General features: G+C 54.7%; 1 protein-coding gene and 1 long non-coding RNA gene across 2 annotated transcripts in view; one reads left to right on the top strand and one right to left on the bottom strand.

Annotated features, from left to right (window-relative positions):
* The window catches only part of LOC122365230 (protocadherin Fat 4-like), a 165,736-nt gene that overhangs the window by 16,346 nt on the left and 129,241 nt on the right, over positions 1-20,149 (bottom strand). Inside the window, exon 11 of the mRNA XM_043336234.1 lies at positions 19,597-19,761. Within this exon, the coding sequence (XP_043192169.1) occupies positions 19,597-19,761 (165 nt within the window). The remainder of the gene's footprint in view (positions 1-19,596; positions 19,762-20,149) is intronic.
* On the top strand, positions 8,584-10,590 carry LOC122365232. The gene is made up of 2 exons (XR_006253706.1): positions 8,584-8,872; positions 10,553-10,590. It is a non-coding gene; the product is annotated as an uncharacterized LOC122365232 (long non-coding RNA).

Here is a 20,149-nt window from a genome sequence, read left to right as displayed (position 1 = left end):
GTATTGCATTTGAAGCAAATAACCTCTGCAGCACTTGTCTGCTGTCGATCCTTACTGGGCTTGGTACATTCCCTACGCCAGTGTCCCTCCAGGCCACAGTTCGGACACGGCCCCGGCGGTGAACGTCTGTGAGTCCTTTCCTGTCGTCCTGCCTGGAGTGCATCCACCTTCTTCTCCAGATTCGCCACAACCAGGGACAGCTTGGATACCTCATCCTCCAGGCGGTGCTCTTGAGACTGTTCCTCAATATGACGTACACGAGGTCCCATTACCTGCTCCAGCTGTCGAGCTCTTTGCAGTAGGTCCCTGTAACTTTCTGTTTCCTTCAGGGTCAGTAGTAACTGCACTCTCATAGCTTCATCAACATTGTTCAGAAATGTGGAGCGACAAACAGTTCCCAACTGTTCTTCACTGAAGGGAGCATATGCTTTCCTGCCAAGGCTCTTCAAAGCCTCGCCATACTGCATGACAGTTTCTCCAGGCATGCGTGAACGCTTGGACAGCATGATGGCATAATCCGTAGGGAGAGCTGGTGTATGATACTCAGCTTTGAGCGCCTTTTTCAGTGTGTGAATGTCAGTACACTCCATGGCAGGCAACTGGCGATAAAAATCAAAAGCTGGTCCAGTCAGGCAGGCAGGGAGCTGCAGGAACTGCTTTTGTTCTGACCACTCATTGGCTTTTGACACCACTTCAAAATGGGCCAAGAATCTTTCCACATCACCAGAACCATTAAATCTGTCTGGCTTAACAGGGGCACACGCCATGTCCTGTGTCCGTGGCTCCTTGGCCGCTACTTTAAAGAGAGTGCTTGAACTTTTTCATCCACGCTATCACAAAAACTCATTGACTTGCTGGAATTCTGCCACCTCAAGCGTCTTCGGAAGCAAGAGTGGGTTCCAGACTGGGTTGAATGGCTGCCTCCAAATGTGAGAAACTGTTCACTCAGAAATACAAGTATATTCAACCCAGTCGACGCTGTGGGCAAAGCGGGACAAACAGATAGTTAGAACATCTCCCAACAATGCCAACCACCGCATGCAAGCAATGCAAGGCGCTGCCATCGCATTCGCTTAGCATGCCAGATTAATCCAAAGTGGACGTGCAAACATGCCAACAGTACATGCTCCAGCCCAGACCGTACAAATAGGGGCACAATTAGTCTGGACAACCTTACAGACTGTATTTACACCTCACACTATGGTCCTTTTAAAGAAGATAATGTATTTTACTTGACGAGAATGCTGCAAAAAAATCCTCCAATAATAATAACCAGTAATTACTTCTATGATATACGTATGAAGGTACCTATTTTGCAACTGTGTCAAAGCACAAAAGAACAGCATTCTGACAGCTCACTGTGTTATGTTGAAATGGCAAGTTTGGTTAAACTTCGTCAGTGCTGAACTTTGATTTTAATGGCTAATTATTTTGTCATTTCAGAGTGTTAATGGAAACAGACGATACTGAACTGGGGCCGGACGCGGCAGGCGACGTACGCTGTGTTGCGCTGGGCAAAACAGTCCAAGATGCTGGTAGCGGGTGAAATACGCAGCTGCTCGTCGTCTCCTAGAGCGCCGCGGACGCCGTGGACTGTGCCATCAAAGTCGACGGAAAGTCGGTTCCAGCAGCCGACCGTCTCAAACTACTCGGAGCCACCCCCTCAACCTGCTCCTTCACTTCGGGGCCCATTGCCGCAGTCTCCGCTCCCGAGTGCGCCCCGGATCCAGCAGCTTCGCAAGCTGACAGCGCGGCGCTGGGGACTAGAGGAACGACAGCTCTGCGCTGTAGCGTCTGGATACGTCCGTGGAGTGCTGGTGCACGCGGCCGCCACCTGGCTCCCGGTGACGCCACAATCCCACGTGGAACTCCTCCAAAGGGAGATGCAGGCGGTGACCCGTATATCACCGGCTGCCCCTTGTTTATCCCAGCCCACGCAGTGATGGTGAAGTCCGGACTGATGCCGGTGCCCGCTGGCCGCCCGGCGAGACGTGCTGGTAGCGAAGCTCTTCGCCAAGGCGCACGCGCTCCCCGAGGGCAAGCCCTCAGGACTATCGCGGAAGATGGGCCGCCCAGCCGACTGAAGTCGGTGACGGGCTGGCGTGGGGTGGGGCACGAAACCTGGCGAGCGGCTGGGATAATCTCTGATTCATGCTCGTGTCGCCAGTCGCGAGTGACATCTGTGTGCGGCGCGCGCGTCCAAGATGGCGGGCGGCGATGAGGCGCAGTCGGCCGCCGCCGCCGAGAAGCCGTCTGAGATGGAGCTACTTCGGGGCATGCTGCAGCAGCAATTGGAGCTGGCTGCAGCGGCAGCGCGACGCGAGGAGCGGATGGCGGCGCTGTTGGAGCGGGTGCTTCCCGGCCCGACGGCCGTGCAGGACGCCACGGCACCCGCCCAGGCAGCCGCGGGGCCCGATTCCGGCGCCCGGCCGCGTGCACGCATGCCCGCCGCCGGCACGCCCACGCCCCGGCTGGCGGCTACCGCTACCCTCAAGGAGTTTGAGGCCTGGAAAGAGAAGTTCTCCGGCTACTGCCTCCTCACCGGCGTCCACGATCTCACCGAGGCTGAGCAGCGGGCCGCCCTGCTCGCTGTTCTCGACGACGACTGGGCCCGCGTGGTCCGGTTTGGCCTGCCCATCCCGGCCGAGGCGTCCATGGCCGATGTAATCACCGCCATGCACACCCACCTTCGGCGGCAGCGGAACGTGGTGATCGACCGCTGCGAGTTTAACATGCGGATGCTGGAGCCAGGCGAGTCAGTGGACGATTTTATCTGCGCCCTGAAGGAGATAGCGTCCTGCTGTGATTTTTGCCCGAACTGCACCGATGATAGGTTCCGAGACCATCTGGTGGTGGGCACCAGTGATGACGAGGCCAGACGCCGCATGCTGGAACTGCCCGATCTGACCTTCCAGATGGCCGCCGACCTGTGCCGGGCGTCCGAGAGCGCCCGTCTCAACAGCTCGGCGATCCGTGGCCCGGGCGAGCCGTCTCTGCGCCGGCTCTCCGAGTACCGGCGACAGCGCGGTCGGCCGAGCGGCGCGGACTCGCGCTCGGCCGACCAGACCCGGCGGTGTGACCGCTGCGGTGCCGCGCAGCACACGGATGGTCGTGCCTGCCCCGCCCTGGGTCGCACCTGCCACCGATGGCCACGAACGGGACCACTTTTCCTCGGTCTGTCGGCATGCCGCGGGCACTGAAGAGCGGCGCCGGCAGACGCCTAGTTCCGAGCGCAGCCACCAGGGACAGGACTGGCGCTTCCGTAGCGCGAGCAGCAGCCGCCAGGGGAGGGGCCGGTGCCACCGTAGCGCAATCAGCCGCCGCCGTGTCAGCACGGCTGCCGACGCGTCGCACCGGCAGGTTTCGGTGCTGGCAGCGAATGCAACCACGAGAGACACGGGGAACCGGCAGCAGTCAGCGCCGCCGGCAGCCCGGACGCCGGGCGCGCGCCTCAACAGTGTGACGGCCCACCGGTCGCCGCAGGTCCGGCTACAGCTGCACCTGCCAAACGGAGTCAGGCGGACGACCGTATGGACGCCCGACACAGGCACCGAGATATCAGCCCTCTCACTGCAACAAGCCGAGTCCATGGGAGTGAGCAGAGCGGACCTCACGCCCTCCACGGCTGTGCTGTGGGCCGCCGACAGCCGCCGGCTGGACTGTGTGGGCACGTGCGCCCTCACCCTGCAGCTCGGTGACGTCATACAGACCGTGCAGGTGTCCGTTCTGCGAGCACTGCACTCACCACTGCTGTCGTGGCACGATTGTATCGGCCTGGGAATTCTACCGGCGAGCTTTCCCCGGCAGATTTGCCAGCGCGGCTCGGCAGCCGAGACTGGGACGGACGGTGGGGCACCGGAGCCGCCGCCGCCCGGCGAGCCGCCTGAGGCCCCCGCCGCCGGCAGACAGCCCGCACTACGGCGCTGCAGCGGCACGACGGCGGCACCTGAGGAGACCCGGGACATAAGCCGCGTCTCTGCCGCCGACCGGCCGGCCGCCAGCTCGGCCGGCGCCGACCCGACCGGGCGGGCGCCGCCGCCCGGCCCTACGCGCGCGCCGCCGCCCGGCCGCCGGTGGCACCCCCTCCGCACGGCAGCGGCGGGCAGATTTCGACAAATTGAAAGCCGAGTTCCCGAGGGTCTTCGATACGGAGTCGACCCTGCGGAAGATGACGGGGGAGCCGATGAAGATCGAGCTGACGGACGACGCCGTCCCTCACGCTGTGACCACCGCCCGGAATATCCCGTTCTGTTGGCGAGAGGACGTGCGACTGCAACTCGACGAGCTGATGGAAAAGGACATCATCGAGCCGGTGGAGCACCCCACAGACTGGTGTCATCCGATCGTTCCTGTGGCCAAGGGGTCGTCAGACGGCACAGTGTCCGGCTGTCGGCTGACCGTGGACTTCACGAAACTGAACCGGTTCGTGAAGCGACCGACGTACCCGGTCCGCTCGCCTCAAGACGCACTCGCCTTCGTCTCACCCGGCGCTGCGTACTTCACCAAGCTGGACAGCAAGGCGGGGTACCACCAGGTCCCCATCCGGCCAGAAGACAGAGACGAGACCTGACGTGTTTTATCACGCCGTGGGGCCGCTACCGGTACCTGAGGGCTCCAATGGGAATCGTCAGCTCTGGCGACGTGTACAACCAGCGCGGTGACGCCGCGCTCGGCGACATCCCGCGCACGTGTAAGGTCGTGGACGACGTCCTGGCCTATGACGCTGACTACGCCGCCCACCTGCAGCACGTGCGGCAGATTCTGCTAAGGTGGACCAGCACGGTATCACACTCAACCCGGACAAATGTCAGTTCGCGGAAGACGAGGTCGAATTCTGCGGCTTTCGCATCAATTCGGCTGGCTATACCGCCGACGGCAAGAAAGTCCGTGCCATCCAGGCCTTCCCCAGGCCGGGCAACATCACCGACCTACGGTCGTTCCTCGGCCTGGTGACCCAGCTCGGCGCCTTCTCCCCAGAGGTCGCCGCCGCCGCCTAGCCGCTGAGACAGCTGCTGCGGCCGCGGAACGCGTGGCTGTGGACGCCAGCGCACGAGCAGGCGTTCAGCGCGGTGAAGATGGCACTCACGTCGCCTCCCGTGCTCGACTTCTTCGACCCTCGCCGCCGCACAGTCCTTGAGACTGACGCCGCTCGCTCCGGCGGCCTGGGCTACTGCCTGCTGCAGCAAGACGCCGCAGGCCGGTGGCGACTGATCCAGTGCGGCTCACGCTTCCTATCGGACGCCGAGTCGCGGTACGCCGTGATCGAGTTGGAGCTGCTGGCCCTGGCCTGGGCCTGCAAGAAATGCAGCATCTATCTCGGCGGGATGCAGCGGTTTGAAGTCCTGACCGATCACCGGCCGCTCATCCCGATCCTCAACAGTAAGAGCCTTGCGGAGATCGAAAATCCGCGGCTCCAGCGGCTACGAGAACGGCTGGCGCCGTTCAACCTGCTCGCCATCTGGCGGCAAGGCAAGCTGCACGCCATCCCGGACGCGCTGTCGCGCGCGCTGGTGGATGACCCGGCGCCTGAGGACGAGGAAGCCGAGAGGGACGCCAGCCATCAGCTCGCCAGCGTGCTCTCACGGCTGGCCACCGACGGGGCGGACGACGGTCCCAGCCCGTTCAAAGACGCGGCGCTGACAGAGGTGCGCGCCGCCGCCGCCGCCGATCCGGAGCTCATCGCAGTCACTGACCTGATCCTGAACGGGTTTCCAGAGCACCGGTCACAGCTGGACCCGCGCCTCCGACCGTACTGGGGAGTTCGGGACCGGCTGGCCGTGGACGACGGCCTGGTGGTGTGCGGCCAGCGGCTCGTGATACCGCCCAGTCTGCGGCGCGCCACGCTCGAGCGCCTGCACGCCAGTCACCAGGGCGTCGAGCGCACCAAACGCCGCGCGCGGCAGGTAGTCTACTGGCCGTTCCTGGACAGTGACATTGCGAACCATGTCGGAGCGTGCCCGGCCTGCCAGCAGTACCTGTCCAGTCAGCAGAAGGAGCCGCTGATGCCGGAAAAGACGCCATCACGAGTGCTTGAGGCTGTCTCCGCTGACTACTTCGCCTGGGCCGGCCGCACGTTCCTGGTATACGCGGACCGGCTGTCCGGGTGGCCGTTTGTGTCGCACGTGGCCGGCGAGGCGACTGCCAGAGACCTGGTCTGCAGCCTGCGCCAGATATTCGCGGCCACCGGCGTGCCCACCACCCTCCGGACAGACGGTGGACACCAGTTCACCGCCCGGCTCACCCGAGAGTTTCTGCGCCGCTGGGGAGTGGAGCACCAGATCTCTACACCGCACTACCCTCAGTCTAATGGGCACGCCGAGTCGGCGGTCAAGGCCGCCAAACGGCTCATCCAGAAGGCGACCAGCAGCGGCGAGCTCGACACGGACGCCTACGCGCAGGGGCTGCTGGAGCTGCGCAACACGCCGCGCGCCGACGGCCGCTCTCCGGCTCAGGTCCTGTTCGGCCACCCGCTGAGGTCGGCAGTGCCGGCGCACCACCGGGCCTTCGCCGACTGCTGGCAGCGGGCGGCGGACGACTGTGACGCCAGGGCCGCCGCGCAGCAACAGGAAACAGCCGAGCGGTACGACACGACAGCCCGCCAGCACAGCGCGCTCACCATGGGTCAGCGTGTGCTCGTCCAAGACCCGCGGTCGGGGCTGTGGGACCGCGTCGGCGTCATCACGGCGGTCGGACAGCGGCGCGACTACCTGGTCCGGCTGCCCAGTGGCCGAGTCTACTGGCGGAACCAGCGCTATCTGCGACCCCAGAGATCTCTCATCTCGGAGGGCGCCGCCACACCTGCACCCGGGCGCCGGCAGCAGCTCGCTCCGAGCTCGGCACCCGACGGCACGGAGGAGACCGCCGCCGCTGCGCCGGCGGGCGGACAGCCGGCACCACCGGTGCTGCGGAACAGCGCCGACGACCCCAGCTCAGTGCGCCGTGGGACGCGCCGCCGTCGCCGTCCGGCCCGACTGACCGTGCGCTGGGCGGACCAGACGTACGACTGAGTTCGTGCGTCCACACCGTGTGTGGTGTACATTTTTGTTTATGTGTTAGACGCAATGCGTTTCTTGTACCGACGCATGCGTCTTGAGGGGGGGGGGGAGGTGTTGTGATGGGGCACGTTTTCCTTTCCCTTCATTTGGTCTCACCCCCCAGTCATATGGAAGCACATAAAAAATAAACAGTTCCATGGTCGCCGCCATCGTGTTTCGGTCGTCCTGTGTCGCTCCAAGGATATCGCCGTGTTAATCGCCACTACCGACCATAACAGAACTGACGCATCGGCGGAAGCGGGAGTCCGCAGCGGAGAAGCCTTCGTGGAGTGTACACGGGTGTGGGAAATGAATGCTAAGTGTATCCAAATTGAAGGCACTGCTCTCGAATGATATAAATACTGAACAGCTTTGGATTGTTTATATTCCAAATGTTTACTTTCAGGACGAGTACTCCTTGTCATTCGGTCGTCAACTCCTCTCTCCGACCCCGGCTTAGCGCAGGCACGTATAACCTAGAATTTGGCCGAGGGGGGGGAGCGGAGGAATCCCGTAGAGAGAGCCTCCTACCTACAGAGGGCCCTCCACCCGAGGAGTCAGAGGGGTCCAGGGTCCTAGTGGTTAGACACAGACACTAGCGGTTATTCACAGGAGGCCCCACGCAGTAAATTGAAGGGCCCTAGGTGGCAGGCGAGTCGGAGAGCCTTGATTGTCCTGAGTCCTAACGTGATTTTTTGGGGGATTCCCATGAATTTCGTTCGTCTCCGACGTGATTTTGGCCAACGTTGGCCTTCTGCCAGCATGGGCCCTGAAAACCCCTAGGGGGGAGGCGCACCCCGTCCGTCCCCCCTTGGGTACGTCCCCGGTCGGTCCAGCGACTCCACACGCGCCTACCGACACACAAGAAACTCTTGCCATTATGTTTGCTTCTGACGCAATCACGACAGAATTACGCTCTAATGATATGCATGCTGCCAATTGCCATTGCTTTGGAGTCGGTGTTTTGAATTTCTGCGTTTTTTTGGATCGGCTCCACTCTCCAGACAGCTGGCTCAGCCTAATCGACCAGAGCAATGCGACACCTATACCAACTTGATACCAACCTACTTGGCGGGGTGGTGAATTCATGAAGTGCGAATGCGAAACATGGCAATAGATGGCGGAACAAACAGCATGGGGAACGCTGGGACACGCATTGAGGAATGAAATCCGTCACTTCCCAGATTTCGAACGCATCCTTAGAGTGCATTACTTTTATGTGCTTGCGTTCGGTCTTGGGATTTCTCAGCAGATGTCGCCAACAGTAGAGAGATTGATCTAGAATGTCTCGTTATCGGAAAAGTATGGTAGCCATACACCAAATGGTTTTTGCGTTTAGCTACCATATTACTTCCGATATGACTGTTGACATCACTGCCGATATGACGGAGCAGTGCATTGGCAATATGCCAAGGGCAGTAACATGCCGTCAGTCACGTCAGTCATCGGTCTTGGCTATCTGTAAGAATCTTGGCAGGAATCTTGGCCTTTTCTTGGACCCATAGCCTCGGCCTTCGACCAATCATATCGCCGAACTCGCAAGCGGTGAGAGACAAATACGGCGTGCCAAAGACATATTGGGTGTCTCAAAATCACTGAGAACTCTGTAGCTCAAAACTTAAGCCCTGCACTCTTTTAGATCTACCCCGTTGAGTGGCATTCTTGTGAAAATTATGTAAAGATATTTATCAGAATAAGGTAGAAGTGTAGGGGGTGGCAGGTGAGGTGCAGAAGAAGAAGAAGAAGAAGAAGTTGTACCTATCCAGTAATTTTATCTTGATTTGTGGACTAGACGAAGACTAGATTTTGATGAAGAAATCGACAAACTTGAACTGCAGGTAAGGTGTTGGTTTGTCATGCCGATTGTCTTGAAACCCTTTCCCATAGGCGCGGGAGCCGGGGGGGCAGTGGGGGCAGCTTGCCCCCCCAACTCTGGGGCCGTGGGGGCGGTGCCCCCACATCTTTGAGACGGAATACCACACTTTTTTTGCAAATGTTTTCTTTTTTTGTTGAAAAAGCCGAGGGGTGAAAAATAAGTGGCCTAAAACTGGTGAGAAAACTAGATTTTGGGGTACCCTAGGTTGATCTCTATTATGGTGTGCCCCCCCAGTCGGAAAGTAGTTCCCGCGCCCCTGCTCTTTCCTTTTAATCTTTCAATTAAAATCATCAACTCCTATCCAAACCACCAAAGAGCCGACATCTCACTCAGTCCAAATTTTCGTTCAGAGGCCAGTTTTACTTTACCCGATTTACCAACAAAAATAGCTGCCTGGAATTTTTCTCCTCATATATCCATTCCACGTAGGTACAACATACAGAGGGTAAACGCGATAGGCATGTAAGCAGTGAGGGCTTCACCATTTACCTACACTCCATATGTGAATTAGCCTTTAGGCAAAATAATCCGGCAGGTGGCTATTTTCTGTTTGTAAAACTGGCCTCAGACGGAGTGCTATCATTTGATTTACCATCACACGATCAGGCAGCAACAAAGTTTGTGGTTTTAGAATCTTGAAAAACTTTCTTGGGAGTGGCACTTGGTAGACATCCGTTTGAGATTCTGCTAGAGCAATAGCATCGCGCTCAAGCCAGCCAAATTTTAGACTGCCAACACAAGAAAAAAAAATGTTTGGTTAATCAGATTTCAGGCTTCAAAATATTAGGTAAAGCATCAATAGGCATTTAATTCAATTCTGGTGGTAAAAATCATGACCATATGTTGGCATGACATCAATTTTTAATTTTCTGTGGTACAACTTGTATATTGAGGCTTGAAGATGCTCAAATAGATGATATTTTTGATGCGTGTGTTGATGAAGACTGAAGTCCAATGAAAATAAAAAGCAGAAATTATCCTGACCTTACCTTCCCTACTAACCCTCAACCTCCAACCTATCAGCCTACAAACCACCGTTCAGACTTTATCTACACGCAGGTTTAACATTTTATGATAAAGTAAAAAAATTCTCAGCTTGTAATCCAATGTCTTTCAAAACCAATTGGCCTTTTTGGCCTTGCAAATGGTAAACGGAGAGAGAGGGAGAGAGTTGCCTAACTCTATCATGTAAAAACTGTTTTTAGAAAATAGCACTGTGTTTTATCCTGGCTTCATGACTCTCTAACGCTCCTTGAAACCGCTTGTTTTCTGACAATTGGTGATACAGAGAGGGTCTGCATTAATGTCCAAGTATGGTCATTTAGGATCAATTTTTGGTGCCCTCGTTTTATATTATTCCATCAGCCTTAGTTTGCCCAACTGACATGCGCTGAATTTGTCGCATGTGACGTTACACCTGACGTGCGCCGAAATTTTAGGTGGAACCCTGGTACTGCGCCAAACATAAGTTATAGCATGATCACTGCTCAGTTGCGCAGGTTCACCAGAACAGCTTCATGGGTGCAAAATGACCACCGCAGCGCCCGTAAACCCTAATAAACAAACAAGCAAACATCAGTTGCGCAGTTAATGCCAATTTTTACAGTTTTGATTGTCTATTGATATTGTTTGGTCTTTTCAGGACTCGTGGCGCTGCTCGCCTCCTCGCCAATGCGAATGCGTTCTCTGAGGACAACCCGCCCAAGGCTACCATGGCGAAGCCACGCCACCGCGCCGGCTATAGACTCACGGCCTGAAGCGAGTTTGGGCGCGACGGCTGGCGAGCCAAGGCGGCGGAAAGTCGTCTGGCGGAGCTCCCGTCTGAGGCGAGCTTGATCTGGTCAGACAGCTCCGCCACCGATGGTGTGCTAGATGGAGGAGGAGGGGCCACCCCCCCCCCGAACCGCGACATCCGAGAGGTGCGTGTCGCGGCAGGCGCCCTCTGCTCTAGCACGCGCGGCGAGCTATTCGCCCTAAGAGCGGTGTTGGAGGAGCTGGCCGGACGGATGGTACCGGTCGATATGGGTCGACCGCCGTCTATCCGGTCCATTCTGCTGTTCCAGCTCCAGGACCGGCCGCGCCGTCGCCACCCGTCCGGCGTCAGTGGAGGACCGCTCATCAGCTGTCGATTTTCATCAGTTTCGCTTGGACCACTGGTCGGGCTCCTGCCAGTGCCGACATTGGGTTGGGCGGAGTCCTACCGATGAATGCCGCGAGTACTGCAACATTGGCTCGGTACATCTCGGTACATTTTCCCGAGTCTGGTGTGGCTACGGGGAGACGGATTTGGTGACCCTGGCTGCCGCCGTGAGAACCATCCAGAACCGTACGGCTATGCTGCGGCAGCAGCTGAAAGGAACGCAACAACAATAACTACAACAGCAGCTGCTAATGAAAGGGGAAATCATGGAGCCGGATGACCCGGCACATGGCGCTCAGCCAGCTGAGAATGAGAGCAGCTATCAAATCGCCAGCAGGGTGCTGCGGCTGGTAACTGACGACCTTAAAGGAAAAGGGCCACCTTTAACATGGGGATTGAAACTGAGACAGCCATCTTGTAGCCCGTGTCCGAAAACCTCTCTGTCTACCTCCTTACGGCCGATTTCGGCCTCCATTCGTAGTTATCGGCAATTTTAAAAGAAAATACGCCAGGAATGCGTCCTTATCCCAGGAATGCGTTCTTATCCGACAATACAGCCACCCGCGGCGAGGCTTTGGTTTTTTACCAATCAGCTCCAACCAGCTCAGCTTTAACCAATCAGCTTATCTGACACAATCCGACGAGTCTGTCTTCTGAACGCTGATTGGCTTGAGTGTGACGTCATCGCTATGCCATCATACAGTAGGTGCCGTAGAGAGTATCAACATAGTACCAATATGTTAAATAGTTTTAAATACTTTTTCGCGAATTGTGCACTTCTGGCACCAGTTTTAAAAAGAAAATGAAAAATAATAATGTCAAAATGAAAAACAACGATATCTTCATATTTCACGAAGGTGGCCCTTTTCCTTTAACAGAGAGAGCGCCTCCGCTGATGCGGATGAAACTACCCCCTCTCGGGTTTGTTTGACGCCGTCTCCGTCGACTCTTTCGCCTGGGCCGGCTGGCGACCGCGACATTTCTTGTGCAGTGACTCGTAACTATGTTCACCAAACTTTTAAAACTCCTCACGTTAGCATCTTTAAAGAATGTTTCCCTTGTACACTGCTGCAATGTCTTATGTAGGCATATTGTAGGTACAGTCTAAACGAGTGTGGAATGCTTTGTTGTGCTTGCTTGTTCTGTATTTCGTTTGCTATTTATCACGGTGACTATAATTTATTTTGACCAACCCTTGCCTTGTTGCAATTTTAGTGGATGGTTTCTGAACTGCTGTTTGCATTATAGATGTTGCTAGTGCGTAGACGCCAAAGATTACTTTATACCTATTGACGCGCCAGATAAAGGAGGTGAAGTATTCCTCTGATCTCTACCTACGAAATTCCTTTATGTGTGTTTTGTAATCGATATTGGCGGTTTTCTTATGTGATGCGGTGTAGAGCGTGGCTGAGGAAGGCGATGTTTAAAGTTGCTAGTTATTTTTCAATACATCTATGATCGGACTGTCGTGCTTGCTGTAGGTCGGACTTCCGTTCTTGATGGTGATTGGACGCACGTGCCGGTAGTTCACAACAATGCGGCTTTCGATTATAGTATAGATTTAGATGCTTTTAAAATGTTTGTATACGTAGTCCTCAGTTTCGAGATATTATCCTTGCGGGCTCCTTGCCAACAGATTGTCCACTTCTGTGTCCAGTACTCATCCCACTCACGAGGCTCAGTTGTGTTTGCCAACCCCTATACGGAAACATTGGCCAGATAACTGACTACTACTGAAATTTTAAGAAGCGTGGGCAGTAGGGCATAACGAACGGTCATCAGGTTCAGTAGCCGCGGAGCACCTTCAATTAAGGGGGGGGGGGGCACCGCCGACTTTTGGTCCCATTCTTTCCATGCAGCGCCCATAGGGCTAATGTTAAAATGCCAAAATCAAAGGGGGGCACGGTGCCCCGGTGCCCTCCCCATTCCGCCGCCTATGCTCAGGTTATTTCTGACCTGACAGGCTCAGGGAGGATTGCTCTTTGTTGTTTTTCTCCGATGAACCCTCTTGCTGCACACTGGCTGATCCAAAGGATGGAAGGGACGGGGGGGGGGGTGCAGACGTAAGAAAAAAGAAGACAATGTTCTTTCCCTAGCGCACGAAATCAATTCTTAAATGAAAATAAAACGAATAAGCTTCCGTTAAGAAGCCCCCGTTCCGTATCTTCCGTTCCATTCCACGACTCGCACGTTCCAGTGACTTGCTGCAGAAGCGTCATCTATACCTCGCCCTTACTGCCGGGAAGGCCGCGAGTTGCGACATCTATACTATGTCTAGGCCTGAAGTACCTCTTTAGTGTTCATCCGCCACGATGTATTTATTTTTGTCAATCGGTTTGGTCCTTCTGGCCGGATAAGTCGTCAGAATTATCTGAAGGTGCCTGAAATGTCTCGTTAGTGGAAAAAATGTCTCGTTAGTGGAATTCCACTATCTGGCAACTAGCCCTATGTAAACGCGGCTCATGTCGCTGCTAGCAGCTCTTTCTCGATCTGGGCGTATCTCTTCTCCGTATCGGTCAGTGTTCTGCTGCAGAATCCCACGGGCTTCATGCCTTTTCCGTGGCGCTGGAGGATACAACCTCCTATTCCAAAACTACTCGCGTCGGCGCTGACGACCGTCTCTTTTGATGGATCGAAGAATGCCAGCACGTGTGCCTGTGTCAGCAGATTCTTTACCTCTGCAAGTGCTTTTTCTTGCGGATACGACCAGTTCCATGCTGTATTTGTTCTGAGGAGCTCATTCAGTGGCTTCAGTGTTTCCTGCACGCGCGGAACGAACCTGCTAAGATGATTGATCATCCCCAGGAGTGATCGCAGTTGCTTTGTGTTTGCCGGTGCTTCTAGAGTTCGGATTGCTTCCAGCTTCTCTGGGTCGACTTGCAGTCCCTCCTGAGAAATCTTCATTCCCAGGAAGAGGACGCTAGACTGACGGATCACGCATTTCGACTGGTTTAGCTTGAGACCAGAGGCTTCAATGCGCTCCATCACGGCTTTCAACCGCGCGTCATGGCTCTCCTCGTCACCGAAGCACATGATGTCATCCATGTAGCAGATAACTCCTGGTAAATCTTTGAGAGTCTCTTCCATTTTTCGTTGGAAGCATTCCGGAGCCATGTTGAGCCCCATCGGCAGGCGGAGAAAGGCCTTTCTTCCAAACGGGGTAATGAATGTAGTCAGCAGAGAGCTCTCCTCGTCTAATGGGAGCTGATAGAATCCGGAGACCGCGTCTAGCTTTGAGAACAGCGTTGCTCCGCTGAGCTTTGATGTGAGCTGTTCCAGAGTCGGTATGGGAAATATTTCCCGTTTTACTGCTTTATTCAAGTGCTTGTAGTCGACTGTGATCCTGACCTTCCCTCCAGCTTTCCTGACAGGCACCATCGGGGAGCACCACTCTGTTGGGCACGTGACGGGTCTGATGATGCCCGCTTCCTCCATTCTGAGCAGCTCATCTTCAACAGGCTTCATGAGAGGGATCGGAACCTTCCGCGCCGACGTGACAGCACATGGCTTTGCCTCTGCAGACACCTCCAGCTTGACTGGTTGAGTTTTCATCAGGCCGATTTCTCCGTAGACGCTCTGCTGAATGCCGTCTACGAATCTCAGAATTCCCAGCTTGGAACAGGTCTCTCGTGATAGCAGGTTCTCACATGTGTCAACGACATAGAAGGCCTCCTGCGTCAGTGGCATCCCTTTGTATGAGATGTCAGCGCTGAACATGCCGACGATATCCAGTGCGTGTCCCACACTCTGCAGCTTTCTATCGGCTGGTTTCAGCTGAACTGGATCCTTGAAAGCCAGGAACTGACGTCGGGTAAGCACGTTTACGTCGGCACCGCTGTCAGCTTTAAAGGAGCACTGCTCTCCGTGGACAGCCAGCTGCACCCGCCAATCTGATACGCTGCCACTTTCTGTTTCTCCTAAAAATGTCATCTTCTCGCTTTGCTCTGTCTGCGGTGATGCACTTGTCTCAGTGACATGACCGGGAGCTTTTGAGAGACACACTGCGGCAAAGTGGTCTCGCCTCCCACACTTGGCACACGTTCTTCCACGGGCCGGACACTCACTGGGACTGTCGTGTCTTGCGCGCCCGCAGTATTTGCAGGTCGTGCTTGTACTTATGCTTGCTCTGTTTTGGTTTGGCTTGTATCTTGGCTGGAATTTCTTCTGTTGCTCATGCCCTTTGTGTGCTTTTTGTCTCTTTTGATAATGAGTTTGGTACACTCTTTGGACACTTCCGATTGGTTCCTTTGATCTGGTGTCACCCTCAATGATGTCCGTGTTTCTTAGCATCTGTATAACTGTATCGAGAGTAACAGCCTCTTCCAGCGCCTTAAGCTGAACCTTCTTTGAAAGTTCCTTGTCTTTCATCCCAGCCAATAACCGGTCCCTTAGACGCTCCTGCTTATCGGCGAAGTCACATTTATCCACTGGCGGATCCAGGCTTGCGTTTTGGGGGGGGCCAACTCATGCGGAGCCAAACCTAGGGTACCCCCAAATCCTGTTTTCTCATCGGATTTAGGCCACTTATTTTTCGTCACAGCTCTGACACTATTAATTTTTTTAACTAAAAAGAAAAATATATAAATGGTAGTCCACCCGACCCATGCCTTTATATTACTTTGTGAACACTTACCATTGCTTTTGTCGACCAGTTAACCCGCTTCGAGTCAGTTCTTGGGTCCCTTTGCGGGCCGGGAGGTGGTAAAACACCCCCAGTCTAACTCGGCTCCTGGGCCACGCACTGATTGAACTATGTTTCATTATCGTTTGGGGGAGGGGCAAACGGGCCACTTTAGGCCTCTAGGAAAGGGGCATGGCCCTAAATGCCCCCTCCCTGGATCCGCCAGTGTAAGACACCATTGGAGCTGCAGCTGGGTACCTCAGACGTCAGGGTACGCCCTCAGATGTATAGGACTTGCGTGGAGACCTCTTATGCTGTAGTGGACTGAAAGGACCCAAAGGAGCCCGTCTAGGGCTCCCGGAGAATGGAGATAGACGTGGGCCCTCAGGAGCCCGCCAGAGCCCCCAATGAGGGATAAGTGAGGGATACCAAGTGCCTGCAATTGCATATTGCATAAGCCATAACGCCTTTACAAATCAATATATTATGTATCAGTGGCAGATACAAGGGGGGCCACATGGGTCATGACCCCCCTTGGTGCCCGGGGGCACCACCGGCCAAGCAGGGGCACCACCGGCCTAGCAGGAGCACCACCAGCCCGCCAGGGGCACCACAGGCCTAGCAAGGGCACCACGGGCCTGTGACGGGTCCCACAGGCTTGTCAGGGACACCCCAGGTCTGTCAGGGACACCAGAGACCTGCCAGGGGCACCACCGGCCTCGCAGGGGCACCATGGGCCTGTTAGGGGCACCAGAGGCCTAGCAGGGGTACCACAGGCCTTACAGGGGCACCACCGGCCTTGCAGGGGCACCAGAGGCCTAGCAGGGGCACCACAGTCCTGTCAGGGCCCAGGGGCACCAGGGGCCTAGCAGGGGCACCACAGGCCTGCCAGGGGCACCACCGGTCTAGCCTTTACAAATCAATATATTATGTATCAGTGGCAGATCCAAGGGGGGCCACATGGGTCATGACCCCCCTTGGTGCCCGGGTGGTGCCTGTCAGGGGCACCACCGGCCTAGCAGGGGCACCACCAGCCCGCCAGGGGCACCACAGGCCTAGCAAGGGCACCACGGGCCTGTGAGGGGCCCACAGGCTTGTCAGGGGCACCCCAGGTCTGTCAGGGACACCAGAGACCTGCCAGGGGCACCACCGGCCTCGCAGGGGCACCATGGTCCTGCCAGGGGCCCTGCCGGCCTCGCAGGCATCACGGCATCACGCAGGGGCACCTTGGGCCTGTCGGGGACATCACGGGCCTGTTGGGGGCGCTTTAGGCTTGTCAGGGGCACCGCAGTCCTGTCAGGTCCCAGGGGCATCGGCAGCCTAGCAGGGGCACCCTAGGCCCGCCAGAGCCACCACAGGCCTGCCAGGGTCCAGGGGCACCACAGGCCTAGCAAGGGCACCATGGACCTGTCAGGGGCACCTCAGGCTCCCGTGCCCCCCCCCCCCTGGATCGGCCAGTGATGCCACACCACGCGAAACACCGCCAACTACCAGCTGCCGCGCCATAAACACGTGCCAACAACAGTCTTTTTTTAAGGTCGACTCCTCTCGCGCAACTTTTGACTGACCCTCACTGCTACCATATTGCTTCCATATTATGCTGTGGAAAGCTTTACTTCACCAAGTGGCTAAAAACCTCCATCAAGGTATATTTTCTTAGCATTTTTTTCGGACGTTTTGGGGGGGGCCAAACCGGCCACTTTAGGCCTTTGGGGGGGGCCATGGCCCCCGTGGCCCCCCCCCTGGATCCGCCAGTGCATTTATCAGCTTGCGTGAACAGGGCACGGATGTATTGCTCATTGGACTCCCATTCCGCTTGGTTGCGCTGTTCAAAGCACTGTCTTTCGGCGATGTGGTTTCGCTTCGGAATGAAGTATCCATCCAGCTTATCTATCACTGCTGCAAAAGTGTTTGCTTCACCTACGAAAGATTGCACTACGCCCTCGGCTTCGGGTCCCATGCTGTAGATGAGTGCTGATACTTGAATTTCTTCATCTTCTTTGTGCAGAGCTGACGCTAGTCTGTATCGCTTGAAGCGTTCTCTCCAGGCAGGCCACTGATCTGGCGATGTAAAATCGAAGTTATCTGGTGGCTTAAACGAACCAGGCATGATTGGCTCTTGGATGCCAGGTGCTCTCTGTTTGCTTTTCTTGCTTCTCTTGATTTCTTGCTTTTTACTGTTTCTCTTGCTTGCTTGACTTTTTATTCTTACTTGTACTGGATATGCTTGTTTCTTTTCTTTTGTTGAAATATTCGCTTCATACCTATACACTTGGTTGCTTGCTGCTTTGCTTGCTTGCTTGCTTTGTTGTGAATATTTCTCGTACCTAATCGTGTCTTTTGCTTTTTCTTTTTACTATCTTACGTTACATTTTACTAATGGAAATCCTGCCGGCTGCGCCATGTTTCGTTTGTTGACACAATAGGTATAAATAAGTACAGGATTTATATCACACAAATGATATACTTAAAATGACATGCTAGTCAGACAAGTAGATGAGACACATGAGACAGCCAAAATCCATGCGTAACACAAATTCTTAGTATTTGTCTCGAGACATTATTCTCGAGACATTATTTAAGAGCACTCCCGGAACACTGACCTTGAGCGACCTGGGTCTCCAATTTTAACCCGCGCGGGGCTGGGGTCTCCAGCCGAACGCGCGGGGCTGGGGGGTAAATTTTACCCCCTGTTATCTCCCGAACTAACGGTCAGATTTGGAAAATTCAAACGCCAATCGAAAGATCTCATCACGAACAACTAAAAACATGTACTTGATTTAAAGTTTGAGGTCAAGGTCAAGGTCAGGTCAAGGGTACAAATGGCAAGTTTCTACAGTATCGGCCTTGCACCGTAGTTGCCGAAGAATGGAGTCATGGACTGAGAGTGATTGTCCAATACGTGTTCTTAGGCTACCAAGACAATATTCCTTGCATACAATATCATTCAGAGGTCAAGGTCAAGGTCAGGTCAGGTCAGGTCAGGTCACCAAAAACAAAATATAGAAAAGGGCATGTGCGACACATGTTTTATGGGTCATTTTATTCATAGAGCTTAATAGGCACACGCAATAGGTGATATGGACCACATCTGGATGAATTTCAGGTCGAGGTCAGGTCAAGGTCAGGTCAAGTGAGGTCAAATTTTGAAGTTGGTTGTTAAGGCCTAAAAAGGTGTCTATCTGATGCAGTTTTTCACGGCAAATCGAATGGTGCTATTTTGGTTTCCGTACGAGGTCTAGAACTTCCAAAAAATATTTTTTTTTTTCAAAAAATTGTTTGTCGTGATGTCATAAACTGTTGAATAACTTTCACAATTTTGAACCGATTCTTCTAAAAATTGATATGTAGGTGCACATATACCACTTCTCTGACATATATTCCGTTTTTTTCGATACACGTAAAATTTTGGATTTTATAATTATTTTCCCAAAAAAGTCAGTATTTGAAGAAAAAATTGAGCCAAAATCAAAAATTTTCAAAAAAAAACGAGATAACCATTTGATAGACAAAGTAGCATCACGTATAACCTTTTTTGTTACGTCTTATTCCTTTAAAAATGAAGATGTTAGCGGCGTTTCAAATTTTGCCGTTTTTTAGGCGAAAATGGCGAACATGACTTCACTAAAACGTCATTTTCTCAAAAAAATCCGACGGATTTCGCTCAAATTTTCAGGAAACGTGTCGAATTGATGCATGATAAGGTACTGAAAGTTTGATGTCGCTAGCATAACGCGTTTATAAGTTATTGGCGAAACACGGGAGGGGGAGGGGCAGATTCTGCCCCCTCCCCCCATCGGGGCGCGGGTTAATCGTCTAAACGCTTAAATCAGTTACACGACATCCGATAAGTTCTCTCTTTGCACGTGAAGCAATTGTAAACCCTGTCTACGGTGCGGGACAAGAGCTGTTTATGGCCCCGTACCGTCAGGGTGATGGTCCGGTGGTCCTCCAGCTCGTAGTCCATGTAGTCCTTGTCGACCACAGCGATGGTGGTCTGCAGCTGCCCGGAGCCAGAGGACTGCTGCAGCTGGAACACGTCCTTCTGAGCTCCCTCCAGAGACAGTGTGATGTAGTTGTTCTGGAACGTCTGCGGCAGCGCGGAGCGCCGGCGTCAGACAGACGCCAACAACAACAGAACAACAGCAACAACAACAACAACAACTGGAACGTCTGCGGCAGCGCGGAGCGCCGGCGTCAGACAGACGCCAGCAACAGAACAACAGCAACAACAACAACAGCAACTGGAACGTCTGCGGCAGCGCGGAGCGCCGGCGTCAGACAGACACCACACCAACAACAACAGAACAACAGCAACAACAACATTAACAACTGGAACGTCTGCGGCAGCGCGGAGCGCCGGCGTCAGACAGACGCCAACAACAACACAACAACAGCAACAACAACAACAGCAACTGGAACGTCTGCGGCAGCGCGGAGCGCCGGCGTCAGACAGACACCACACCAACAACAACAGA

The sequence above is a fragment of the Amphibalanus amphitrite genome, unplaced genomic scaffold, assembly GCF_019059575.1.
Source record: "Amphibalanus amphitrite isolate SeventyFive unplaced genomic scaffold, NRLGWU_Aamphi_draft 000724F_arrow, whole genome shotgun sequence".
Classification (NCBI taxonomy): Eukaryota; Metazoa; Arthropoda; class Thecostraca; order Balanomorpha; family Balanidae; genus Amphibalanus; species Amphibalanus amphitrite.
The sequence above is the reverse complement of the archived record's forward strand: the minus strand, read 5'-3'. Positions and strand labels throughout refer to the sequence as shown.